At 42.4% G+C, this 26,903-nt stretch overlaps 1 protein-coding gene across 1 annotated transcript; it reads right to left on the bottom strand.

The window, feature by feature from the left end:
• Nucleotides 1-1,859: 1,859 nt before the first annotated feature.
• ANP32B (acidic nuclear phosphoprotein 32 family member B) lies at nt 1,860-23,808 on the bottom strand. The gene is made up of 7 exons (XM_006204063.4): nt 23,398-23,808; nt 15,724-15,873; nt 12,445-12,567; nt 6,979-7,168; nt 4,488-4,612; nt 3,544-3,619; nt 1,860-2,311 (listed from the first exon to the last, which is right to left on the bottom strand). The coding sequence occupies exons 1-7, from the start codon at nt 23,449-23,451 to the stop codon at nt 2,244-2,246; spliced, it is 786 nt and encodes a 261-aa protein (XP_006204125.1). The 5' UTR covers nt 23,452-23,808; the 3' UTR covers nt 1,860-2,243.
• Nucleotides 23,809-26,903: the final 3,095 nt, after the last annotated feature.

The raw sequence follows: 26,903 nt of genomic DNA, 5'->3' as shown, positions 1-26,903 counted from the left end.
TTAAAACAAGAAGTGCATGATAGAAATGAAAAGCTGGTTTAATAAATCCCTAGACATCCTCACTGGCCACTAGTAGGTCAGATGACATTTTATAAAGTGAATGCACAAGAAAGGTCTGACCTTCAAGGCATGCTGGGATAAGGTCCCAAATCACTGCGCTGGTCTCATCTGCCATTCCTCTCCTCTCCTTCATTCTCTAGTCAAACTTGCCTATTTGAATCTAAATGTACACAACTCCCTACCTCTGACATCTGTCCATCACGTTCCTCCCTCCTTTCTCCATTCCTCTCTCTAAACCCTACTCATATTTACATGTGTAGCTCAAATACTTTCCTTTCTAGGAAACTCTCCTAAACCTCCCAGCTGGAAGCCACCTCTGAATTACCCTAACACTTACTGGACCTCTTGTTCTAGATCTTGGTAAATATCACCTGTGTCTCCTCTACTAGTTCCTAGGAGCACCCAAGGGCTGACTTGTCTGTCCCAACCCCTTCTACCTTGCCTGGCCAAGCAGCTGAGCCTGGCATGTGCTAGGTGCTTGGTAGCTACTGGAATGTTCTGTAAACTTAAAAAATCAGAAAAAATGTTCACCCAAAGTTACTGTTTGGTATTTGACAATATATGCAAAACCTAAGGACACCTATGTTACAAAGATTTATAATATGTAAGGTTTGCCAAATAGCCTTGATGAAGCCTTATGGTTGGGGAAAATATTATGTTAAGCCAGAGATCAAATTCAATTTTCTCAAATTTCATTTGCAAAAAGCAAACTCCATTTTAAAGCCTAGAGGAGACTAACTTCAAAGCACACAATGTGGGGGCTACCTTGACACTATATAAACTATTTCTAGATATAAATTCAGATTAGGTTCCAATTTTTAACACTAGTTTTACATGTATAAAAACCCGATTCTGGTAGCTTAGAGCTCAGTTACCAAAACAACCGTCAACCTTCCATTCCAAAAATTGACAACACAGTCACACATCTATTAAATTGTTGACCCACTGCATACAGATTGCAGAATATCTATCTGATCCCTCCCCTAAATCCCTTTAAGTTCTGTAAGAATAGAGCAAATTTCCATTTTCTGCAAAAGCTGAGCTGACTTCAGACAGTGCCTACCTGCTCCCTGGCAAAGCTTTTCACATGTCATTCCCCCTCAGCATGCCTGTCCTGAAAACAAACCATACTCTGTTCAACTGTCAGTCAAATGCTACATGTTTCAGCCTTGGTGCAAAGCTCATTTGTTTCTTCAGACCTTCCTGTCAGCAAGGGTCACAGATGATCAGTGCTGCAAGACTTCAGAAGCCATCTGGTCACACCCCCTCAATTTTATAGGCTGGGAGGTAAACCATAGGTCAACACAAGGTCACAAAGGAAATCAGTGGCAGAGCCAGAACTAGAATTCAGATCTCCCGGGACTCAGGGCAGGGCCTTTTCCTTTATCCTACCCTCATTTCTTTAATTTGTCTGTTATTTGAATCTAACAGTATTTTTACTGGCGTTCATGGGCTCCAGGACACTGAATTTCAAACACTATTTTTCAAAAGTCTACTTCATTTATTTCCACAATCAAGAATGAGGATTAGATTTAAATGCTCAAAGATCTCACATATTGTGTATTTCCCCTCAACAATCTCTAAAATAAAAATGCCAAAGAAACCAGTTCTTTAGGGTGTTTTAACACAGGCTTACAAAGTCTTAATTTACAAATGTAAGCATACAACTAGGCTTTACCAAAGAGGAACGTGTTTATTTCACTTAATTCTTAAAAATATTTTTTGGCAGTTGTCACATAAAATGTCCTAGTGTAAAAAAATTTCATTAAAAAGAAAAGAAAAGCATGAAAAAACAGACCCAAAATGTTAAGATTTTATTTACAAAGCTTCTTTGTTGTACAGAAAGTAAAAATGCTGTTACAATCTCAGCGTGACTGGGAGCCACAGACGGGTGACTCACCACTCACAGCTATCCAGGCTACAGCAAGAGTCTTACACAAAACCTAACAACGCTTACAATTTTGTTGGGGTAAGTCCCAAAGCTTGGTGGTGGATTTCCAAGAGGGACTAAGTGGAGGAAGGCGGAATGTCACAGGAACTATTCTTTGGCTCTTTGGGTGGGTGGGTGTCCTGGGGTTTGTATCACAGCTACCTTTTTTTTTTTTTTTTTAAAACAGCTACCAAATCCATATGAGCAGTCCAACCAATACTGAACAGTTCTTTTTTGCAGGTTATTTGGGGTCTTAATCATCTTCTCCTTCATCATCTGTTTCTCTCTTCCTCTTTTCACCTTTCCCGCTTTCTTCCTCCTCTGTACAATAGCAAAAATTCACTTTAAAACAACTGGAAATGCATTCACTTTGCCTAAGTTATTGCTAATGGAGGTAACAACAATGAATTTTTTAACGGTTGGGAGATTTAAAAAATGATGTAAGCTTGATCAGATGGACAAGTTGTTAATTAAGAAGTATTAATTTGAAGGAGCATAAAATAGTGACTACAGAACCAAGAAGGGCACAATGCACAGCAGCGTCTCAAATCATAGCCAAGTCAAGTCCGTTTTCTCAATTTTAAATCGCCGTCACGTTTCTTAGTTTTCTTATACTTGTTGGTCCCAACAATTAGACATTAGCAGTTACTAAAACGCACAGCAAGGACTCTGGAGTTAGCTAGACTATTTTTGAGCCAAGCTCACTGACAAGTGATCTTGGCAGGCCACTTAAACCGCTTTAAGCCTGTTTCCTCGTTTGTAAAATGGGTACAATGGCACTGACTCTATAGGGTTATTCTGAGGATTAAAAGTATTTAGCCTAGAACATGGCAAGACTCAGCCAGTTTATATTAAATAAAAAGATTTCTTAGACTTCTTAGATATTTGAGACACAGAGGCCTATGCATCATTCTGTTTTTTCAACTAGTAAAAACTCTTGGCTATTTTAATGAAATTAACTAAACCTGCATTGAAGTGTGTTCCGGAATGCTCCTTGAAGGCAGAAATCAGAGCCTAACCATCACTATATCCAATGTAAATTTAGTCCTGTGCAGATGCTGAAAGTATGAACCAGTGGAAAGCACAGCAAACAACCTGGTACTCTGACGTACATAAGCGTTAGAATCTGTACTTTTGACAAGTAATAAATAAATGTTTCACTAGTTTTGGTTGTGGTGAGAAAAGGAGTAACATTAATAAAATTGGAAAGGTGCTATTTATATATCTGGAAAAATTACGATCCAATTAAGAATTTTTTAAATGAAAAAATTCCAAACAGAAATCTCATGCCTGACAGTAACCAAAATGATGGGGTCTAAAAAAACGTGTGGGGACTGAGGGCAGGCTTCCCACCCTCATGTAGGTATTATTAATTCTTGTAGAGCCAGGGGGCTGAACCAGCACAGATGCACTGATGTGGCTATACAAGTGCCTGTGAAGACCATGAGGGTCAAAGGCATTTTATTTTCTTCTCAGTGGTTTCAAATTCTAAATTAACGGAATTTCCGCCTGATTTTTAACTGAGGGGGACCATAGTACAGGCTTTAACCCACCTTCATCCTCATCTTCATCTTCATCCTCATCATCTTCATCTTCATCAACTTCTCCATCCTGTCCAAATTCTTCTTCCTATGGAATGGTAAATAGCATACCACTATTAGATTAAGTCTGCTCAGTTGAGGAGTACAAAGAAAAATGATGATTGTCAATACATGTAACAGTCCACCAGGAACAAACTGTAAGTTTATTTTTACCTACTTTAATATACTGAGAACTGTTGGTTTTTCTTAAATAAGCTTAATTTAAAATCTTCTTAAAAAGCTTCTTTCACAAACTTAATTTCATTAGACCTATGAAATTACACAAATCCTCAGCCTTATGTTTGTACTACAAAAGAACATGCTTTTTGGATGACATCTATTTTCTTGGCCTGTTTTCACAAATCCCCTTTAGGGTCAAAGTTAACTCACTCCTCTCTCCTGTCCTTCTATGGCATTCAGCTCCTCAGAGATACTGTATTACCGTGTGTCCCATAAACTAGACTACTTGTTCTTTCAGAGTAGGACCACATTTTTATTCAACTTTGTATCCTCAATTCTTTAACATAGCAGGCACATGTGTATTTACTGCATTAAGCTGGATATACAAGAAAGTTCAGACTTGGTAAATATACCCTTCCCAACAAAGAGATGGACATACCATTGTTCTCAATGTTTCCAGTTTTCTCATCCTGCTGACTGAATACTAAACTCGCTGATGCCTCCCAAAGTTAAAGGGTCAAAACTTACTCTGCAGAGCCAAGCACTGTCTAGTAGGCATTCAATAAGTACTCCGTTTAGTATTTACTAAAAGGGGGCAAGAGCTAAATTAATCAGACAGAAATCCATCTATTTATGAGTACCTTAACTTCTTCAAAAGGCTTTTCTTTTCCTTTAAAAAAAAATCCACTTTTATTTTAACTGCAAATAGGAAACAGGTCAGCAAGATTTGCACTGACCTCCCCACTGACTTCATCTTCATCCTCTTCCCCTTCTACATCTTCATCTTCGTCTTCATCTTCTTCATCATCAAACTCTTCCTCCTCACCATCCTCATCCTCCTCCTTGTCCTCATCTTCTCCTTCTGAAAATAGTCCAAAACGAATTCATTAAATACCCTGTGTGCCCCACAAGGCACACCTGCTAAGGTTGTGGAGCTTTGGGTTGGTCCACAGGACAGTGCTGGGCTACACTGTCAGGAGAAAGCACAAACCACAGCGACCTTCTTTCTCTCACACTGCTGCAGCTCAGTCCCTTTATCTCGAGTCTCATAAAACCTGGAGGCCAGGAATCCTGGTGGACTAGGTGTACCATAATACTTACCGATGAAATGATACAACCTCTACAATTTGCTTCAAAATAAGGAAGGGGGGAAGTGTGTATGTTTAAATAAGATCAGCCATGACACAGTAATTGTTGAAACTCGGTAATGCGAACATGAAAGTTGGTTTTACTGGTATTTCTACCACTGTCTATATTTGAAATTTTCCAAGGAAGGAAGGAAAGGAAAGGAAAGAAAAGAAGGAAGAACACCCCTCTCAGACAAAAAACCAAAATAACCTAAGAATACCAACCATTTTCTCTGGGTTAAGGGTACCACTACAAACCAGCTGTGCAAATCAAAAACCTGAGTAACAGCCATAATAACCCCACGATGGGGATGACGGTGGGCGTGGGGACAGGGGAGGCAGCCAGGCCAGCTGAAAGGTACTGTGTCTCTCCTCCGGTTGGTGCAGGCCTCTAGTCAAGCAGTTCTCTCTCCTGGTCCTGGAGCTTGCTGTGCTCGCTCCTACCTCCTGGACTCTGCGCACTCTTCCCTGCCTTTTCTGCATGGCTAACACTGACTCAACCTTTGATTCTCAGTTAAACATCACTTCCTCAGGCTGACTTGCCAAACCCCCTAATCTCAGCTCTATGTTCCCACATGACGACGTGATGCTTCTCCATTACCACACACTTTGCTCACTTGTGATTATTTATTTAGTTATGATTATTTAACATTTTCCTTCTTAGTAGACAGTAGCTTCAAGGGGACAGGAACTATGTCTATTTTTTCTTTTGAAACTACTTTCCACAGAGCCTAGCACATATATTTGTTGCCTAATTGATCTCGCTCTCAAGAACTGCCCTCCAACCTCCAAGGGATTTCCTTTATGGGCTCCTGCACACAGGTGGCCTTTCAATCCATTTAAGGTGAATGTAAATAAAATAAAAACAAGACTGGTTTTTAAGAAAAACTGAGAACCAGTAGTGAAGGGCATTAAGTGATGTAAACATCTGAAACAAGCTGAGCTATTCTGTGCCCACTTTACCACCTAACATCCCATCACTTTTCATCCTGTCTGAAATCTGCAGTAATAAAAAACTGTAAAATGCTTCCAGAGTATTGCCCTATTAACTGCACCCAAGGTGCCTGATGATGCTCTCCACTTTTAAGCATTTCTGTCTTATGAACTTTTATCTTTAAAGAGGTATTAAAAACAATGCTTCAAGTCCAATAATACTGCAAATTCCAGCAACACCAGGAACTCTGTGAGAATAAATTTTCTTCATGTTGACTTACGTGCAAACTAATTGTTCTGCATTCTCTAAGCCACTGGAGGTGAGAAGCCTTTTATCCTAAGAATGACTCAGAGTAATCACGTCACTATGCAAGGAAAGCACAAGCTAATCAGGAGGGGTAGTTTGAGCAGAAAATATACAAAGAGATAATAGAGATAACTGGATGGTAAAACCTTGATTAAGTGTCAAAAATAAAAATTACATTCTAATTCCATGTTATAGCCAGAGATTATTTCCTTTATTAATGAAAAATGGAATGCAACATATAGTGCTTTAAAATCATTACTTTTAAAACTCTAGTCATATTGAAAGCAGGAAATGTGTATTTATATTTACTTATAAAAAACATGTACTAAGTACCTCCTAAGTGCTCGGCCCTGTGAATTAAAAGGTAAGAAGATAACCATAGCATACCTGGAAGGGACAAGAATAGCAGAGAATCACAAGTGCTATGAAAGAGGTAAGCAAGGCAATGCTGTGGCACACACAGGAATCTAACCTAGCTCGCTGGTGTCACCAAATGCTACCTGGAAGTGTTGACAAAGCTGACTGTGGGTAAGTAGGTAGTAGCCAAGAAAGGGGAACAGCTAGGTCAAAAGCAAGAGACCTGAGACAATGGTCCTTTTAAGTAAAAGGTAAACTACAAGTACCGCCATGGGCTGGAGCACAGTCTATGATCTCTAGGCTCTGAGTTCAAGACTAGTTCAAAGCATTTTCCATTTTAAATCATTTGAAGACTTCAATGTCCTAAGAGTTCCAAATTTAACAGAATGCCTACATGCACGGCATGGATATAAATTTTTCTGCTCAGTAGCAAGAACATTCAATAGCTTTATCAGGGCCTCTGAAAGGCAAAAACTAGGTTCACTGGATGTTGTACCCACTCACCCTCATCCTCCTCCTCTTCATCCACACCGTCCACCTCGGCATCTGAGTCAGGGGCTTCACGATCCTCTCGGTCATAGCCATCCAGGTAGGTCAGCTGGGGCAGAAGCTTGAAGACACTCTCTCGGTAGTCGTTCAGGTTAGTAACCTCACAGTTAAACAGATCCAGGCTTTTCAGACATTCCAACTTTTTCTGAAGAAAAGGACCAAGAAACATACCTCCTAAACCAAAGGAACATAAACAACGAAACCCATCTCCCAAAGAGGTAAAATTCAAGGCTCTGTATTCAATTAGCTGCTACCTACTCAGCCTTATACATAGGAAAACATTTCAAGTCCTTTACAACCTTTACATTAGGTCACTAAAATTTTAACTAGTTCTTCCCTTCTCTACCTTCTCAGATTCTTTTTTTCTTTTGGCAGCATGAGTAGTCTTAAGAAATATGAATTTGAAGTATTTATTAAAATTGGATCTTTTCACAGTATGAGACAAATCAGAGAGTTTAATAAATCTGATTCAAAACTAAACTTTAATGTTTCAGTAATCAAATGACCAATAAGAACTTGCTGGGTTATCAAGCAGTTAAGTCTTCAAAGCTCTGAGGTGGTAGTATATGACTGACTGCAATCTATTCAAATGTCAAGATCTTTGCGATTTCTACTTGGGGACATAGATATGAAACACTTGAGAACAGAGTATAGTAAAGCACCAAGTGTGGTGATGCAGATACTTTCTGGGAAGACAGGAGTCAATACAGGCTGGGAAAAAGAAGGGGTCTCAGACTTGAAACTTCATAAGTAGAGAAACATTACACTCTTTCCTTCTTTTCTAATTTTTAGGGAAGATTGACACTATTACCAGAACTTTCTGATGTAAAATTCTTCTGATTTTACCATACCTTAAAAGTTTTGTTACAGTACCTCAATTATTCAGGACCTCAGTTTCATCTTTCTCTCTTAAAACCTGGCCCAAGAAAAGTTTTCTGAGCAGCCAAAGTGGACAGGAAAGTGTCCATGTATTTTACTCAAATCTTCATTTGTTATCACATCAGTGTCCTAGTATTTCAATCCCAGGTCTATTAAGTTTTGATTAAGGGTGAATTAAGAGATGGGGGACAGAGGCAGTATTATAGGCAAGTAAGGAGATAGCAACAGAAAGTGACAACAGACCCTCACAGGGAGAAGAGGGGGCAAACCTATAAAGAGTAAACACAAAATATGAAGTACCATGTAGCCTGGTGCCTTTTAGAACAGGCCTGGAAGGCATATGGATATACAGCTTCGTAAGTTTAACTTTTAATGGGTCTGAATCAAGAGAAAAAGCTTGGTATTCTCTAAGAGGGTGGTACTATAAAAATATTAAGAGGATCTCTATGAAGTAAGTTGCAAAAAATAAACGTTGATGTTTAAAGGCTTTGATGCTTTATTGGGAAGTCTATTTCAACATTCACGAGAACCTGGGAAGAAACACAGATGAAACAAAGCCGTGTCTTCAGGACAAGTTTTCCTGGAACATAGCCACACCTGTTTGTGTATTATGTGTGGCTTCTTCTGTGGTTCAATGGCAAAGTGCAGTAGTTGTGACAGGGACTGTACAGCCTACAAAGCCTAAAAGACCTACTATTAGGTGGTCCTCTAGAGGAAAGGGTTGCTGACCCTGCACACACAAAAGCTTCATCTTCCTTATCAAAGAAGAGGTTCCCACACTGATTTTATTCTCACTGAACAGCCCTTGGGAACACAGAGCCAGGCAGGGAACACAGAACAGGGTTACAGCAACAGGCAAATGTACTCCTCAAAACACCAACGTACAATGATCCAAGAGTTTTGTGAATCCAATAATGTGATTATGTAAGTCGGTCCCCCAAGGTCTTAAGAGCACTGTCCCCAGCCCTTCTGATCACAGGGAGAATGGCTTTTATGTCATGTAGCTTTCAGATTAGGTTCCCTACTGGAGAGCCCCTGACCTCCAGAAGCCGAGGTATGAGTTCTTGCCAAAAAGGAAAAAAAATGCTGAAACAGCACCCTAGACAAGTGGGGAACTCTTTTCTCTGCACAAAAAGATTGACTACACCAGCTAGGATAGAACAAGTAAATTTAGGCAGCTTTCCCACAGAGACTCATCTAAATTCTTTGCTCAAGGGAATTTACTGCTCAACATTATTCCCTAGGAATCAATGTACAAAAATGTACACAACCCCTGATCTTTAAAGCTCTACAGTGTTCCAAGCCCATTTTCTAATTCTGTTGACTATCCTAGTACAGGGCCTCCAAGGCTCTCCTGTTTCTGAAACTCTGAATCTGTGACAGTTGTAACTACCTCTTCAGGAAGGACGCATTATGAATAATTTGGACAGGTCAAACAATATGCTAGAAAACGAAGTGAAAGCAAATAAACAACAAAACACCAAATAATTGTAGCACTCTAGAATTGTTTAAAGCAGTAAAATTATGCTTTAAGGCCCAAAATATACACACAGATTATTTAGGATCTCAATGTAATGTGTAACTACTTCTTAAAAAAAAAACCACAACTCTACCATTTCAGAAATTTGGCCTAAAACTAATAGGCTAGCCATAATAAACATTAAACATTTTATTAACAATAATTTTGCTTGCCTTCTTAGAATTTAGAAGGGCTTTGGGGGATGGTTTGGATGGCCCAGGTCTCTTAAAAAAGGTGTCCAAGGAAGTTTGAATTGATGCCTTCTTTGTCTCTCGATTAATGTCCCTGTAGTAAGCAGAGGCATTCACAATCATTGCATTGACTGTAAGAACTGGGCTCAAAGTAGACGGTGTCAAAATGTATGTGGTTGATGAGGATGAGGATGGTGTTTTCCCCCACTGAAGAATACCTTCCAAAGTCGAAATGGACCCATTTCCCCCCTTCACTTTCCACAGATTTATTTATCCTGAAGTTGTAACTCCAGGAGACCCACCTAGCACCCCCAGGAATCTGAACAAGTTCAGGAGAATGGCAGGAGTTCAAGCTTTCCAGATAGTCATGGGTTTGTGGAGCTGTGGGTCGGTCAAATGGCTAGCCAAGTGTGTGACTCTGGACAATGGATTCAGCCTCTCCTAAGCCTCAACTTCCTCATGTATAAAATAAGGGTCATGCTATTTCTATCCACTTTGTAGAAATGTTGATTACAAATGAGACAACATACACAAAGCATCCACTATGGTGTATGGTACATAGCAGATCCTCCAAAAATGGTAAATATTATAATGCTTATTTCTCATTCTTCACAGTCTCAGGGCGCTGAGAATTTCATAGCCACCAAAGGGCCCTAATTATATCACTGACCAGGTCAGGAACACACCATGCAAACAACTCCCACACAATGTTTGCTTCTGCTCTACCTCTAAATGCTGTGACACTGACAAAACCTTCTGACGAAACATCAAAGAAGACTAATAAGGTTGCCATGAAAACTAGGTAACAGCATGAAAAGGTACTGACTGCCTGGTATTCTGTTCCCGAGAAAAGGGGTTCCAATGCTTACTGGTATTCTGTTCCCGAGAAAAGGGGTTCCAATGCTTACTGGTGTTCTGTTCCCGAGAAAAGGGGTTCCAATGCTTACAATGACCCTAAATTGATAGGCCTATCATTAACACAAACAACAAAGGCGTAATGTAACCCATCTGACTGGGAGACCATCAGCACTTAATTTAGTGCTCCTGCTGGAATTCCCAGCTTAGGTCAACCTGGGTATGGAATAACTTTATAGATAAAAAGAGAACAGGTTCAAAGGGCAGTGGAAAGACTGGAGGACTTGGATTTGAATCCCTACTCGCCATTTATCTGAGGCTGCTAAGTAATTAAATTCGTTTTCTTCATTTCTAAAAGGAGGACATTCTCTCTTCTCTGCCTTATATGAGGATACAACAGGCAAATGTTAATGTTCTTGAATAAAGCAAAATGCAGTGCTTGCTTAAATACTAGAAATGGGGATTGGTTTGGAGGAAAACAGAACTAGTTCAAAAAAAAAAAAAAAGGAGGGAGCCCAAGTATCTGGGTGTACCTATAGCAGGAAAAAAGGGGCAAAATTCATGGAAAAAAGGTGAGCACCAACCTCCCAATACTTACGAGAAATATGAGCTAAATGTGGTCTACTTTATGAAATATAAAAACAAAGGGACTCACAAAATTGGTGATTAAATCTGTATTGGAGCACAGCCTCAATTATCCATTAGGAGGGAAAAGACCCTATAGTTCCGGCAGGAAATCCTCTTCATTAAAAGAAAACATAATTTAACTCTATATTCTTTTGAAATAGCAACAGAGCATTCTGTACAAGTGATATGAAATCCAAATTATTTTAATAAATTGTGGCATCAGAAAAGATACAGACAGCAGAAGGATGCCTTATCCTCTTGGGTTCTGCTCTTGTGGATCCTGAAAGACAGCTCCTATCTGCTACATAACCCCTTTCCCAGTCAAGTCAGATGGAAATACTGACTTTATGTCTAACAGAAAAAAATTAGAAAGAAGCACAGGCTTCTCTGGGTGGTATGAAACAAGTCTGAGTTTCATTAGCCTTATTAGAACCGAATTCTACCTCTATGAATAGAATGTATTATTTAGGGGGAAAAGTCATTTAATAATCTTAAAACCATAGAAATTTCCAGGTGACAGCCAAAGAAAACAGCCTGTGGAGCTGCCCCCTACCCTGCATGAACCCTGCCTCCAGAAGCTCTTTCCTGGTCCCTATAACCTCCACATGGACTGGACTCCCAATAGCACAGCTTCCCAACTTACAAAGCAAAGTAAGTGTATTACCTTGTTTTATTCTCAGAACTCCTAAGTGAAGTAAGTTAAGGCAGGGACTATAACCTTCCAGCTTCTTTAAGTGAGGAAATTGAGGCCCAGAGAGAAGAAGCAATTTGCCCAAGGTCACACAGCAAGTCTATAACCCAAATGGCACTCTACTTTCCATAGCTTATTCCAGCATGTAAGACAGAGGAGAATTTGGGGGTTCCCATGTAAAACTTTAGACACCAGTGATCCAGCTAGAGCATAAGATCATGAATTAGAAGACCTAGAACTCACTGGAGCTGCCCTTGAACTGTTCTATGTACAGCTCAGATATGCTACCCAATGTAAACAGCCTTTTCTATAAAAGTACAGAACAGCCTGGCTAGTTTGGGGAAAAATTTCTTAAGAGAAATGTTTAAGGCTATATAGTCAATATATATTTAAAAACAGCAAAAAAGGAAATAAATCCCCCCCTTTCAAGAAAGCCACCACAATAATCAGGGAGGGAGAGCAAAGCCAGAGGAACACATATAACTAGAGAGGCCCCGAGCTTGAAAACTGGACTTTCTATAAAAACGAACATAAAAAAAAAAACAAAACCCCACCACTTTCTTGATCAATTATTATTTCCAATTACTTCCCTCACCATAAAGAAATATGAAAATGAAAATGACCAATAAGTCCTGGCTTCCAAATTATCGATTACTCACCAAAGGTTCCAGGGTGCTGATATCTTTCAGTTTATTTCCACTTAAGTTTAGATGTGTGAGATTTGGAAGTTTTTCTGCTAACATATCCAGACCTCCAAAGATTCTATTGTCACTGAGCTCAAGCTGTAAGAGAAAATGCACACAGCACACAGATAACACATAGAGAAACACATATCATTAAGGTGTCATAAATAACAAATACAGTTTGCAAGTATTTATCAAGATCAAATCATCTCTATTTTTTATTAGTGTATGTATGTTCATTTTGTTTGATTAAACAGAAGTAAGTGGTTTATAGATCCCAGGAACACTTCAGGGAAGGGGGGACTTGATAGGATGAGAAGAGTTGTTTCTAAATCAGGTGCTCATTGTAACAGTTTACTGGCCCCCAACATCAGTGAATACATTTTCTAATCTAAAAAGTGGGTCAAAGCAAATTAGAATTCTTTGAGAAGCTGTAATACTCTATACCTGCCAGGAAGGGTAAACAGTCCGTGCATTCTAAGCAGCTTATTTTGTGGGCCAAGCAAAGCTCACAATGGCCACTTGAAACCTAATCTGGTTCTGTACAGTGCTGATTCGTCATGGGGTTCTACATCTGGAAGACACCAAGGAATCTTGCCCCAAAGGCTACAGGAGTGGTACACACCACAGAACAAGCCCTTAAAGAAGTCCCATGACCTCAGAAAAGGGACTGGAGCAACAGCTTCAAGACTGATGAAACCAACTCAACAGAGGCCACTTCTTGCACAAATCTGGCACTATTTCTAAGAATCTACTCTAATTCTCAGCTGCAGGTCAAATAGCAGTGGTATGCCCATGAAGGAATGAACCTTTACCAAGGAATATCAGAATCGCAGAATGAAAAAAAATTGGAGCCTGGAAAAGTAAGATGGTTGAAAGCATCCAATTCAAACTAAACTCTTCAGTTTGCAGATAAGAAAACCTAGGCCATATAGCTGCTTTCAATTCTATTCTAAGTGCCAATAACAATGGTAACTATCTAACTCTTATATGGTACTTAAGTGTTAAGTACACAGGTACTTAAATAATTGTTCAAAGTACTAGAAATACAAGAACTCATCCGATCTCACAATAATCCTATGAGGTAGGCAGAATTATTACCCCCACTTACAGATAAGGAAAATGAACAATAAACAATAAAGAGACTGTGTAATTTGCCCAGTGGTCGATCTATGATATGAAGCCAGGCAGGCTAGTTTCAGAAGAATCCACATGCTCCTCACTATGCTATGTAAATGCTATGTCCATGTATACCATGAAAACACCTGTCATTTAGTCTGGCATGCAATGAAATGAAATCTACATGACACCAAACAGAGGACCTTTAAAAAATGTAAATAGTCATTGAAAGAGTGCGTTTAAAAAAACAAGTCTGCTGCGTATGTATTACCAAGCATTTCTGAAGAGAAAAATGTGACATTTCAAAACATTTTTTCCTTCAAATTGGGATAGTCTGTTAAAATATCTAGTCATGGTCCAGATTTAAAAGTACATCTCGATAATCAACGAAGACTCAAGTGTCAGCTTTACTGAGGTTATAGTAAATGAAACTAAACAGATCATTTCTCTTGGTCAGACTATCAACATGTGTAATATTCACATCCTTCCAACATGAAAATCTCAGGTAAGAAAATAAAGTCTGTATCGGCTGTGAGAACATCCAACCAAGGCAGGTTGGTTTGGTTTATAGACATCTCCATTCCTCCCCCACCAACTCCACAAAGTTAAGTGATTAACAAGACTTCAGAAGGATTTGATAAAGCCTCTATATGGATGTTCCCCTGTACAATGACTTTCTGAATAAGTGTGATAGTACATAGATCATAGTAATTCAGGAAAATGTACCAGGATGTTAAGAAAGCAGCACAGAATACAAAACACATAGTAGGGACCTGCTAGCATAAAGTTTATGTAGATAGAGGCTAAAAAGCCATCAGTTTTTAATGGGCTTATTAGAGCTTCCAATGTCACCAATAACCCATGCAAATGTAAAAGGATTACATTTGAACCTCTGAAGTAGATGCAAGAAAGAAAAAATTAACAAATTTAAATAAAACAGAATTCTTTCTGATAGGACAGCCACCCTGCAACTCATGAGGGCTGCCTGAGCATTTATTACCTAAATAAGGCAAATAAGCAAAAAGCACTTCTGTTTTTTAATTCCCATACTCAACCAAAAAAACAGCCCCTTTCGGATTTAAGCAAGTCAACCACAGAAACAACCTACCTGTCCTTTGCCTAAATTTGAGTTCAGATTTCTATCTGTATCTTTGTTTAGATAAAGGTTCAATGTAAATTCTCTAATAAAGAGATTCCATAAACTGGAGAATTCTACAAGACTACTATGACCACATACATTTTCAAATGTGATGGAACAAGTCCTAGGTTGGCAAATAGGAGATATGGGTTCTAGTTTTGGCTCCAGTACTAAGCACTTTTGTGAGTGGCTTTAGGTAAATTATTATACCTTTCTGGGTCTACTCCTGTGCCTGTAAAATAAAGGGCTAGGCTAGAAGGTCTACATTTCTTCCAGTGCAGACATTCTGGGACTCTTGACATGTAATGTACAAGGACATGAAAAAGCATTTTTCTTGGGTGTTTTTTTTTTTTTTTGGGAAGGGGGGGCGTGGTTGGAGGAGATAGTGATTGGTTTATAACTGACCAATAAAGCACTAACAGGCCATCAAGTAGGATAGGAAAATAGAGCAGTTCTGTTAAAATGAATTCTTGCAGTCAATCGCAACACATTTTAAACTTCCTAGTCACTAAGAATTATATTATGGGTTTGAAATATTACAGACTACAAATCTGAAGACTTTACTTAAACTCACCCTTAATCAACAAACATAAAACATGAAGAGTAGGAGGCCCCTGTGGTTCCTAAACCAGAGCATACTAAGAACAAAACGTAGTTAATATTATAACAAATTCATAAAAGAAATGTTATTCACAGTTATTCTTCATAATTATTTATTGAGCATCCAACATGTATGATTTCCACACATCACAGCAATTCTGCATGCAAGGTCAGGTGGTATCACCAGTTTATAGGCGAGGAAATTGAGCCTTAGAGAGATTAAGTAACCTGCAGAAGATCACCCATTAGGAAATTGATAGAGCTGGAATTCAATCCCAGATCTGCCCAGTTCCAAAGGCCATGTGCTCTCTGCTACACTAAACGCTTCCTTAGATAGAGTAATATTTTTCCCCTCCCAAGATGGTTTTCTCTTTTGCTGTTAAAGAAAAACCACTTACCTTTTTCAATTTAGGTAGTTTGGGGAGATTTGAAACTGAAATCAAGTTTACATTTATTAAACTGAGGAACTCTAAATTCACAAATTCAGCCGTTAAGCCCTCAATTTTCCCATCATTTGATTTGCAGTTGTCCAGGACAAGTTCTCGAACCTGTGGGTAACAAAGAGGGAAAGACAAGCTTTCAAAAACATACAAGAAACAAGGAACAAAGTAAAAATTCCAACCATAAATACCCAACAAATCACCCACATATAGGGGCAGACTCTGTTTAGACCTAGATCATTAGTTATAAATAAATGAAAAATGATTAAGCCTTTGGTAACAATATTCTTATAGATATCAAGGGTGGAATGTCACACCATGTTATAAAGATTTAAACTCTTTACTTTCCAGAGACAGAAACTACAGTTCTTAAGATGTACGTGAAGAAACAATATCCCGCTTATTCCTTTTCCCAAGTCTGTTCCTGAAAGGGTGGCTCTAACCACAACTACAGAGTGAAGACAGCCTCCTCCCTGCCACCCCCAGCAACCCCTTTAGGCTGAGTCTACCTGAAAGCCCAGGAGATTGACACAAGGGAAAGAGGAAAGCTTTATTTTTCCCATCAAGATCACCGAAGAGATTTTGGCTACAGGTTGCTGGACTACATTTCCACTTCTGGTTTTATTAATTTTTACTGAGATCATCTTGACATTAGGAAATGTTCAAGATGCAAGAGGCCTTAATTCAAAATAAGAATCATTTTTAAAATTTTTATTTTAATATATGTTTATTTATTTATTTTTATCGGTGGGGGGAGGTAAAAATTAGGTTTACTTATTTATTTTTTAGAGGAGGCACTGGGGATTGAACCCAGGACCTTTTGTATGCTAAGCACCTGCTATACCCTCCTCCAGAATCACTTTGTGATACATGTGAGAAAAACATTTCTAGGATAACCATTAGACATTAGGTGCCTTTTTCAGGCCATAAAATCTTCTTCTTTGGAAGTCCTGAAATTCAAAATTCAAATTCACCCAAGGGTATCACATCTGAAGATTATGAAAATACTGATTACTTAATAAACAGTTTACTGTTTGAATATGTACCATGATTCCCACTGCCATTCTTGTTCTGTGGCTGACTCTGAAACTTGCAATTTTTAAACATGTCTTGATAAATTTACACTAATGCAAATTAGTTTTAACTGCCAAAGGCATTCTTGCAGTAACTCTAACATGTTTAACAGCATTAATCAAGCATGTTTATGGGAAGGAGATGCTGATAGTTCTAAAATGGAAGATGGGAACTAGTAACATCTTCATCCTCCCATTCAAAAGCCAAGGATACTATTCTAGTAACTGCTATCATTTATGGAGAATTTACTCATTCTTTGTACTACCACACATCCTACCCCCAGCTACAGAAAAGGAAACAGATTTAGAGTCAGTGATACCTGCAACACCGCAACTTCTCACTTGCTCCTTCACTACTTCTTGCTATCCTGTCTACTTCCTCTTCAGAAACCCTGCTTTCAGGATGCATACAGGCCCATTATATCGTTTGCTTCTTTCTTCCCTTCCTTCCACCTTTATCTAGATACCTCTGCTACCTTCCCTCTCCTGATGAAAATCAGTATATCTGAAAACTTAAAGGCAACTGAGAAGGGCTGGCTCTTTGAAATAAGGATTGTTTCCTCACAATCTCTTGCTAGGTGAAAAAAATATAAACATTAAGAGCCTGTTACTGAGTTATGAGTTCTTTATTTAAAATGGGAACCAAGCCTTAAGATTTTTTTGTGACCTTTCTTGATATATGGAAATTCTAGGTATTTGCATTTATTTATTTTATCTTTTTCTTAAGGTATTGTTTTTCCCCTAAATGAGGAGGAAAAAAACCCTACAAAATACTGACAAAAAAGTAGACAAGCCATAAAAATATAAACTGTCAGTAAACAAAAAATCATTTGACTATAACAAGTAATACATAATGCATATTAAAAATGAGATGGCATTCTATTCTTGTCGAAGGTGGGGCAGCCCTTCCACGGAGAAGAGATGGCTAGGATGGGTTCAGGTGCAGGAAGTTTACAAGTGGGAGAGAGAGAAGTTCACGGAATGTATACCCGGTAACTATAACAGGCCTAGAAAGCCCACCATCAGCAGCCTTCTAGCCAATCTAAAGTTCTAAACAGGACCTTGGTGAAAAGGTGTCTGCTCTCAGGCACTGTGTCAGCAGCAGCATTTGAGGTAACTAAGCCTCTCCTCTCCCCTCCATCCTTCCTGAGTGTGAAAGAATCCAGACTGCCTTGCAAGGGAGAATGCATCAGGTGGGGGCTGGGGGGCATAGAACCCGAGGGCCTCCCAATCTAGATCCATAACGGGAGGTTCTAATCAAGGAAAAACAGCTCTAGTTTTATCTCCTTATGTCCCCAATTCTCCCAGGGCTACTACCTAGTAAGAAAGTCTGGGCAGGCACTTGTACATTTGTATGTACAACTTAGGGAGCTATTTGGTCCAAGGTAGAATTACTTGGTGTTCTGCTTGAAGATAAATGGTTTAACTTTGAGGGCCAAGTTCACTCTTCATCCCTCATTTCCCAATGAAACTAGCTTTTTCTCAAACATGAATTTAAGGTAAACACTTAAAAACCAAGAACAAAAATCCAAATGACTTCTATTCAACTTGTTTTTGTTTTCTATAGCTATCAGCAAAGCTGATACTCCAGTTTCTCACTGAAAATGTTGACATACAATGTAGCCAAGCTATGGGGATTGGAGCTAGGAGCTACAGAAGAGATCAAGCAATTTTTCTTCCATCCTCTCCAACTTGCTCTCATTCCTACTCTTCCAAAAAAAAAAAAAAAAAAGTATCAACTTCCCCTAAGTGGTTGAGTGACCTTCCTAAATTATCAGTTATAAGAAGGGAAAAAGAGATGGAGGATTAAAGATCACTATCAATTCTTTTAGTTAGAAAATACATGATTACTCTAGTGAGTGAAATTAGAAAATGTGGAAAGTAACTCCTGCCACCTTTGACATTTTCCATCCTTCTGAGTTAACCAATCTTCAACTCTCCACCCTACTATTATTTTAAGTAATTTTTTTTTTGGCAGGGAGGGTATAGCTCAGTCATAGAGTGCATGCATGAGGTCCTGGGTTCAACCCCCAGTACCTCCACTAATAAACAGATGAGGACACTGAGGCACAGAAAGGTAATCTTAAAAATAAAAATAAATTTAAAAAAGAATGCTTTCAAAATGACAACAGGACAGATTTATATTAGTAGTTCTCAAGTGTGCTTGGGGGGCAAAACATTGGCATGAAGGAAGGAAATAACCCTATCCTACCTGGTGGGTAGGTAAAGAAGAGATCATTCTAAAAAGCAATTTGGCAGAGATTAACATTACAAAATGTTCATTTCAGTACAATTTTAAACAGCAAAAAACCTAAACATGCCATGGGCTATACCGACATTAACAATCAGGCTGTAAAAATAATAAATGGTAACTTAGAAAGATAAAGATATTTACTGTACTTTAGCAACAAGATAGTATAAGCATTAATAGCATGATCTGAATTTGGAAAAAATTAAACATTCTTGTGGACTATACTAAATATCAGAATATTTAGATGGTAGGATAGGGGTGTGTGTGTGTGTGTGTGTGTGTGAGATTTCTGGGGTTTTTCATTCTTTATATCTACTATTTTTTGGCATATTTGTATCTAGTTTCTCTTCAATGAAGATATATTCCTTATACAAGGGAAAAACCCAATTAGCTGCTATGCAACCAATCAGAATATCCCATTGAGCTCAAAATCACATCACAGTAGACAATAAATGACAAAAGCTGGAGGAAAAAAACTTCAAAAGACATACGTGAGAACCCCCCCCTTCTTCAGTAAACCGGGACTTAAAAAAAAACTGCTCTTATTTGTGAGATATGGAATGTCTCAGTCTAGCATATACAGCCCACCAGTGTTCCCCAGGGGCATAGACTGTGAGCCACAGGAACTGCCTGGCTTTCCAACTTTGAACACAAGACTGGAACAGAGATTCATAGTTAATGAGGTGCTCACAATGGTGCATGTTTGGTGTAGTAGAAAGATGAGGGCCTTACGTAAACAACAGAAATTTTTTCCAATTCTGGAATACATCTAAATCTGGTCTGTATCTGGCTACTACATGTGTCTCTTCACATCTACCACCATTTCTATGGTGTATAGGGTACATGCTAGCACTATATAATTTGCTCTCGGTGAAATAACTGACACCAATATTTTGTATAAAGCATTCCCTATCCCTGCCTACAAGATATTTTTAAATGGTGATCACCATTCTTTATGAAAATTATTTTTTTAAATGTCATCTTAGGCCATTTTTTCCACTATGAGAACACCTCTGTTATAAAGAAGTGTTTTAGACTTTAAAAAGTTGAATTACATTATTTATGAGTTACCCTACCTTAGGGAAATGAGCATACCTGCATTTACGTAACAAGTGAGGATGTAACTGGTGAAATGAACCTATTATCTTCTTCCCATGTACTTTGCCCAAAGAACACAAGGTAAGGTGTTATCAGGATCTTCTTCAAACCCCAAAATAAAAACAAACAAACAAAAAAACCCCACACATACAATAAAAGCCCCTGTGATCTTAAAAGCACTTACAATCAAACCTCCACTTACCTCCTCAAATACTGTTAGGTCTTACTTCATGACATCAGGGTCAACCATGGGATACACTGTTGTGAATTTAAGAGCCTCCTATCCTTATTATACCAATACATTCAATGGAGAGAGGGTTCTTCCTTTCCCCAAGTGACAAGGGTCTGCAGGATCCCAGAGGTCAAGCCTACTCTCTAACAGCTGGCCCAACAACAAACATATGGTGCCATGTGACTAGCTGATTTAGGTCTTAAAAGAATCATTTTACAACTAACTTCTCACTTACCTTAAGGATGATGCTTTTGTGCAAAACATTTTTAAACTCTTCTTTTAAAACTTCCTTTAAATCTACAAATTTCTTTTTTCCTGAAAAGCCTTCAGTTTAAGGTCAAAGCTTTCCTCTCCCAAGAACCTAACTCCTACTGGTCTCAGCCCCCTGGTCAGAGTCCATAGAGCAGACTTTCTTCACTCCCATACTCTTGCCTGGCTCCCATGACACTCTCCCAAGGCCCCTAAATTGCACTAGGGCAACAGGCAACACTCGGTTCTGAGGCTTCAGGAGGGAAGGGGCTGCTCTCTGCCATGTTCACAGTGCTTTTCCAAACCCTGGCATACTGTTGGTACTCAAATATGTGACAAAACTAGTGAATTACTGTAGGTTAGTGCTGTCCAATACAGTAGCCACTAGTCATGTGTGGCTTTTGGGTATTTGAAATGTGAATAATGAAACTGATAAGCTGACCTTTTAATTTAAGTTTAATAGCCACATGAGTGTAGCCTGCCTTTGGGGAAAATGTTTAAGTCTTGTTGATTTCTTGAAAAATCAGCACTTGTATATATATGTGTTTTAAAAAGTAGTATATTAGTTATTTTATAATGAATACATTCCATATACACCACCAGTTCAGTTGTATTTCTCACAGGGAACAACAATGCTCTTAGCCGCGTATTTTCATAGTACTTTATGCACATTCAAAACTCAAATTTCAGATTTTAAGGCACTTTGAAGATCTACGTGCGCACTTTTGGAAAATTTGGCTAAATTTAATTACTCCACAGTCTACTGATTTGCAACTACTCAGTAATAATTCAAACGTCTTATATTAACAACTCAAAATGAGACAACTCCAAGTTTTAGTGTGAAGGAGCCTAACGGTTCAATATACTAGCACGTGGCCAACACAAAATGTCTGACCGATGGACGGAAGGGATGGCTGCGGTCAAACCTCAACCTTAAAACCCCGGGGACTGAGTGGAGACGCCCACCCCGAGGTCCTCCAGGGACTCGCGGGGAAGCCACGAGGTGCGGCCTGTCCAAGGCCACATTTGTGGGAACCTCAGGGATTGAAAACCTCGCGTGCACACCAGGTAAACCATGGTTGACGAATTCCCACAAGTTGGCAACTTGTTACCCCACAGCTACCTGACTGCACGTTAACACTCCCATCGCTGGCCTGGGACGGGGTGGGAGGACTCCCCTGGGCTGCCCACCAGCCAGAGGACGCCACTCACCCGAGGAGGCGGTCTGGCTGAGGCGCGGCCTCCCCGCGCGGGGACCGGGAAACATGGCCCCGTGCCCGGCCGCGGGAAGCCGCTCTAGTTCGCCGCGAGGGCCGGGGTGGAGAAGAAAGAGGCATTCTTAAAGACCCGCCCGCTGCTCACGCAGCCGCGGCGGGAGAGAGCCGGCCCGGATCGGCGGCCCTGGAGCACGTGCGGGGGTAGAGGCCCCAGCCCGCGAGCCCAGGCCCCCGGCGCCCGAATCCGGCGGAGGCGGCCGCCTGGCGTTGCCCTTTTAAGAAGGAGGGGGAGGGGGACGGCAGCGTGCCCGAGACGAGTCGGCGGCAGCCGGATCGCGCGGCTCCCGCCAGTGCGAGCCCAGCCCCGGCGAGGCGGGCGCCAAACAAGCCGCAGACTCGGCCAGGGGAACGGCGGCCCACTGCTACCGCCGGGGCGGGCGGGCAGGGCCCAGCGGGCCGAGCCCACAGGCCGGCTCACGCGGCGGAGGGAGACGGGTGCCCGCCAACATGGCGCTGTGTCCGTCTGTGGCGCGCCCGGGCTGACGCGAGGAGCCGCCACCCGCCCACACCGAGGGGCCAGCCTCCCGGGCAGAGGCCCCCGGGCTCCGCCGCCGCGGCGGGGGGGGGGGGGGCGGGGGCGGGTAGGGAGAAACCGCCTACGCCACAACGGCTAGCCCGGGCCGAGGGGGCCATCCCTGGGAGGTCGCAAGTAGTGAAGGCCCGAGGGTCCAAAGAGGAGCGATAAAAATGGGGGAGAAAGTTTTATTTTTAGGCTTGAAAAATGGCGGGAACCGGGTCCTTTTTTCAAACTTGGCCTCGGGAGGGGCGGCGGTTGCGCCACCTCCGCTGCCCGGGTTCGCCCCTCCCCCGCTCCTCGCGCGCCAGGCCGCGCCCGCCCAAGCCCCCCGGTGCCCAAGGGGTCTTCTTGTCCCCTTCGGAGGGAAGAGGCTCCCTGCTCGACCCTCGGCCCCTGGTCTGACCGGGCCGGCGCCAACCGCGAGGTCAGACCGGAGGAGCCACCCGCGCCACCCGAGCCCCTTTCCCTGACCCGCCCGGGGCCTGCGGAGCCCGGTCTGGAGCAAAGCGGGCCCAGCCTGGGCTGGCCGCGCGGCTCCTCGGCAGGCCCGGCCTCCGCCCGGCCGCGCATCCCGGGAGGCTGCAAACATGGCTCCCAGCGTTACACAACCCCCTCCTCCCTCCCTTGCCGCCGGCCACACGCACACGCGCTCCGCGGGGAAAGGACCCCGGCAGGCGAGGAGCTCAAAGTTTGCTTTCCCCCACCCCACCGCCTTCCCCGGACGGCTGCGGGGACCCGCGGGCGCCAAAGAGTTAATCCCCGCGCGCTCGCTCCCCCCTCCGCGCCCGCCCGCCTGCCTTCACCGTCCGAGCCCGCGAGCTGCGCTCTTCCTCGCTCCGGGGCCGGCGAACCCGCGGCCCGAGCCCCGCAGGTGGCCACCATTACATGCAAGTCATCGGGGGGAGAGGGCGCTCGAACTGGGGGGGTCTGCTTACAGCTGCCGGGGTCCGGTTCCTCAGCTCCAGGTGGATCCTTCTCTTCATGTCCATGTTTGCCTCTTCCCCCCTCTTCAAACTTAACTTTCCGCGGCGGGGGCGGAGGGGGGAGAGGCGTCCCAGCCTGCGCAGCGAGGGCCGTCGAAAGGGGTCTGCTCGCAGCAGAGGCCGGCGGCGCGGTCCCGGGCGGCGGGCGGCGTGCGGGGAGGCGAGCGGAGCCCCCGGAGCCAAGTTACTCACGGGAGCGGAGAGAAACCATGGAGGGAAAAGGGGGCTGGAGCGCAGCGCTGGCCTCACTACCGCCGCCCCCGGCCGCGGCCCCGCACTGCGCTTAAACCGGCGACGCGGCGCGGGCGGCTGCTCGGCTCGACTCGGCCCCGCGCGGCGCCGCTCGGCTCGGCGGCCGCGGTGCACCAAGGACGGGGCGGGGAGACGCGCGGCGGGAGGGGCGGAGGCTGGGGGCAAAAGGCGCAGTCTCGGGGACAGGAGCGACTTCCTCCCGCCCTCCGATCGCACGTGGGGTGGCTGATGTAAGACCCGCCTTGGGGGCTTCCACGCCTGCTGCCGAGCTGAGACCCCCAGGTCCCTCCTCGACGCGCACGTAGGCGGTTCTCCAGCCCGCGCTTGGACATTTGCCGGGAGGGCCGGGGACGGGGGGAGACTTTACAGTCCGACTTCGGGGGTCCCTAAGGCCAGGTCCGTCCTCAGAGTCCTGGCCAGCCCAGTCCGACTCCCGCGAAGACGGGAGACGTGAAGAGAGCGGAACTGGGGCCTTCGGGTTCACCTCCCGCTCCCCTGCATAGTGTGGGGCCAACAGCCCAAGCTCCGCCGTCTCCTTGGCCAGGTGGGGCTGGAAGTGCTGCGAGGACCCACGTCGGGGGCGGAATCGCTGCCGGCCCGCGTTGTACCGCGTGGCAACGTGCGGAGTCGGCCTTCACGGCCGGTGGGGACCGGCCACTGGCCCAAGCCACAGAGGAGCCGAGCGTCCCAGAGTTCGGGAGAATCTTCCTGGGTTTTCTAACATTTAAATATAGGCTAGCGAAGGCAGCAATTAGCATTTCTAATGGGGCCTCGGAGTTTACAGAGTTTCCCCGAAGACTTTTATCTCGTTTATTTTTAAGGGCACCCCTGTGAGGTGTGTGAATTCTTGATGGTCTCCATTTCGGTAAAGCTTGGCAGGTAGCCTTTGTAATGTGCTGGCTCAGAGAGCTCCCTGAGAGCTAGGGTTAGAGCACTAAGTCGGCTTTGCAGACCTTGGGTAGGTAACGTAACGTTGCATTCAGCTTAAAATAAGTAAATACGTCGTATGTCAAATCAGATACTATCTTAATTCTGGTATGGACAAGAGGCTCCAAGGTTGAGAAAAATGTATGAATAGAGAAAGACTTAGAATTCTATGCATTAACCTAAGGTTTTCTTTAAGTTATGAGACTCCCCTCTCCCAGTTCACCTAAATTCATTTAGTGGCAAACAAAACTACTTACATCTATTTAAAAATTTTTTATTTAAGTGTAGTTGATTTACAATATTAGTTTCAGGTGTACAGCAAAGCGATACAGTTATACATACACATACATACATACATTTTCTTTTCAGATTCTTTTACATTGTGTGTCATTACAAGAAATTGAAAATAGTTCCCTGAGCTGTAAGTAGGTCCTTGTTTGTTTTATACATAGTCATGTGTGTCTGTTAATCCCCAACCCCTAATTTATCCCTCCTCATGCAAAACTAGTTGTATTAATTTTTAAATATCAAATGAATTAATACGTCAAAGCCTAAAAAGTTTTAGAAGGATTATGGATAAAGGGAAAAACAGTCTAGTGTGTTGTTTCCTGAGTCTTGTATTTAAAATGTTAGTCTTAGCAGACATCTCTGTGATGATGAGGGAGGTGCTGTTCAGACTGTCATGAGGTCTATCACTGTAAGGTTATGGAACCACAGGGCCGTGGGATGAAGGCTTTTACGAAAACCTAGCAAATTAGTTCCATGAGCTAACAAGCAATGATTGAGCATCCACTTGTAGGGCCTAATAAGTTCTTATTTTATCCTCAGGCAACCCTGTGAAGTAGATTGTATTTTAGTCATTTTATAGATGAGGAACTGAAGCTGCCTGGCCAACAAGAGGACGAGCTAGGGTTTAAACCCAAATGGTTCTGACTCCAAGGCCTTCCATCTTTTCTGCTACACCATCAGTCCGTTTCTGGAACGAAGTCCCTAGCATGGGGGTCTGCTTTGGAACAATGGGTTGGGAACAACTGTAGAGGATCTTTAATACCAAACAGAGCCTGCTGGCACCACCTTGTAGGTAAAGAGGAGATGCTGAAGGAGACTGGGAGTGGTAACCAGGCGGCTCTTGGGGGAGGTGGTATCAATCCTTAGGGGAAAACGGGGACAAATCTTGGGATCCTGTCCTCTCCTTATGACCATCTCAAGTGTATCAGGACTCACAAGATGAATGTGTGTTTTACAAGATTAAGCTACAAAGTAATTAATAAACATAGCCACAATGTGCAGCAAATAAAAAGAAAGCAAAAGAGCCAAAGGAGAGACTACAGACCCGGTACTGTCCCTTCTGACACAGCCGGTGCTGGCATGCACCTCTGTGAACAAAGAGCGTGTGTTCCAGTGACATGCTTCTTTGTCAGGGGCTTCACTGCCAGAGGCATAAATAACACAGGCAGAACAGGGTGTGTCTCACTGCCCTGCCAACATCTTCCACTGGACTGTCAGTCCACGGGCTTGAAGGGGCTGTTGTCACACTGCTCTGGTTTTGAATACTGCTGTACTTAACACCATTCTGTGTATGCATCTGGGTTTGAGAAAGAAGTTGAATGTTTAATCCTCAGTTATCATGACTATGGATTTGAAGAAAGTCTGGAAGGGAATAAAAGTGAAAACATCTTAGTTTGTGAGGGAGTCTCAACTATAGGTGAATCTCTTTTTACTTCCACTAATGTTAATATTTACCTAATAAGCAATACAAATATCAAATAATGCCTGGTTTTGGCATCTCTTTGCGTCTTAAAACTGCCTATTAATCAGAATGTGTGTGTATTCCAGTGAGCTCCAAAATATCTGAGAACATTCTGAGCAAGTTTGTAGCTCCTCGGACCTGCTCTCCACCCCACTGCCTCAGCAGCAGCATCAGATGACCAGAGCCTTCCACAGACTTTGGGTCTGTGAGCAGACTTGAACAAATCTGAAAATGAGAGGGAACAGCCCTACTTGAGCATTGGTTTAACTGCCTTTGAAACCAGTTCAGCAGAGTGAATACCTTTTCTCTTTAAGAAAGACAGTATATGAAGCTGATGCATAATATAGGGTGAGGAAATCATTACTCTTTAGATACTAAATTCTTCCATTCTTTCCCTCCTCTCCCGTACACATGTGCATGCCCTGGTAAATCTGCCCTCTGAGTTTCCCAGCCTGGTGTGTGTGCCTGTTAGGGCAGTTAGGCAACATGTGGGAGTTGCTGAAATATCTAAATTCTCAGCTAGACCGTG

The sequence above is a fragment of the Vicugna pacos genome, chromosome 4 (genome assembly GCF_048564905.1).
Source record: "Vicugna pacos chromosome 4, VicPac4, whole genome shotgun sequence".
Classification (NCBI taxonomy): Eukaryota; Metazoa; Chordata; class Mammalia; order Artiodactyla; family Camelidae; genus Vicugna; species Vicugna pacos.
The sequence above is the reverse complement of the archived record's forward strand: the minus strand, read 5'-3'. Positions and strand labels throughout refer to the sequence as shown.

Coding starts and splice junctions, on each gene's coding strand:
- ANP32B (XM_006204063.4), bottom strand. CDS start 23,451: ATGGACATGAAGAGAAGGATCCACCTGGAGCTGAGGAACCGGACCCCG. Junction 12,568..15,723: donor AACTACCTAAATTGAAAAAG/GTAAGTGGTTTT, acceptor TTTCTCTTACAG/CTTGAGCTCAGTGACAATAG. Junction 4,613..6,978: donor TGAAGAGGAGGAGGATGAGG/GTGAGTGGGTAC, acceptor GACTATTTTCAG/AAGGAGAAGATGAGGACAAG.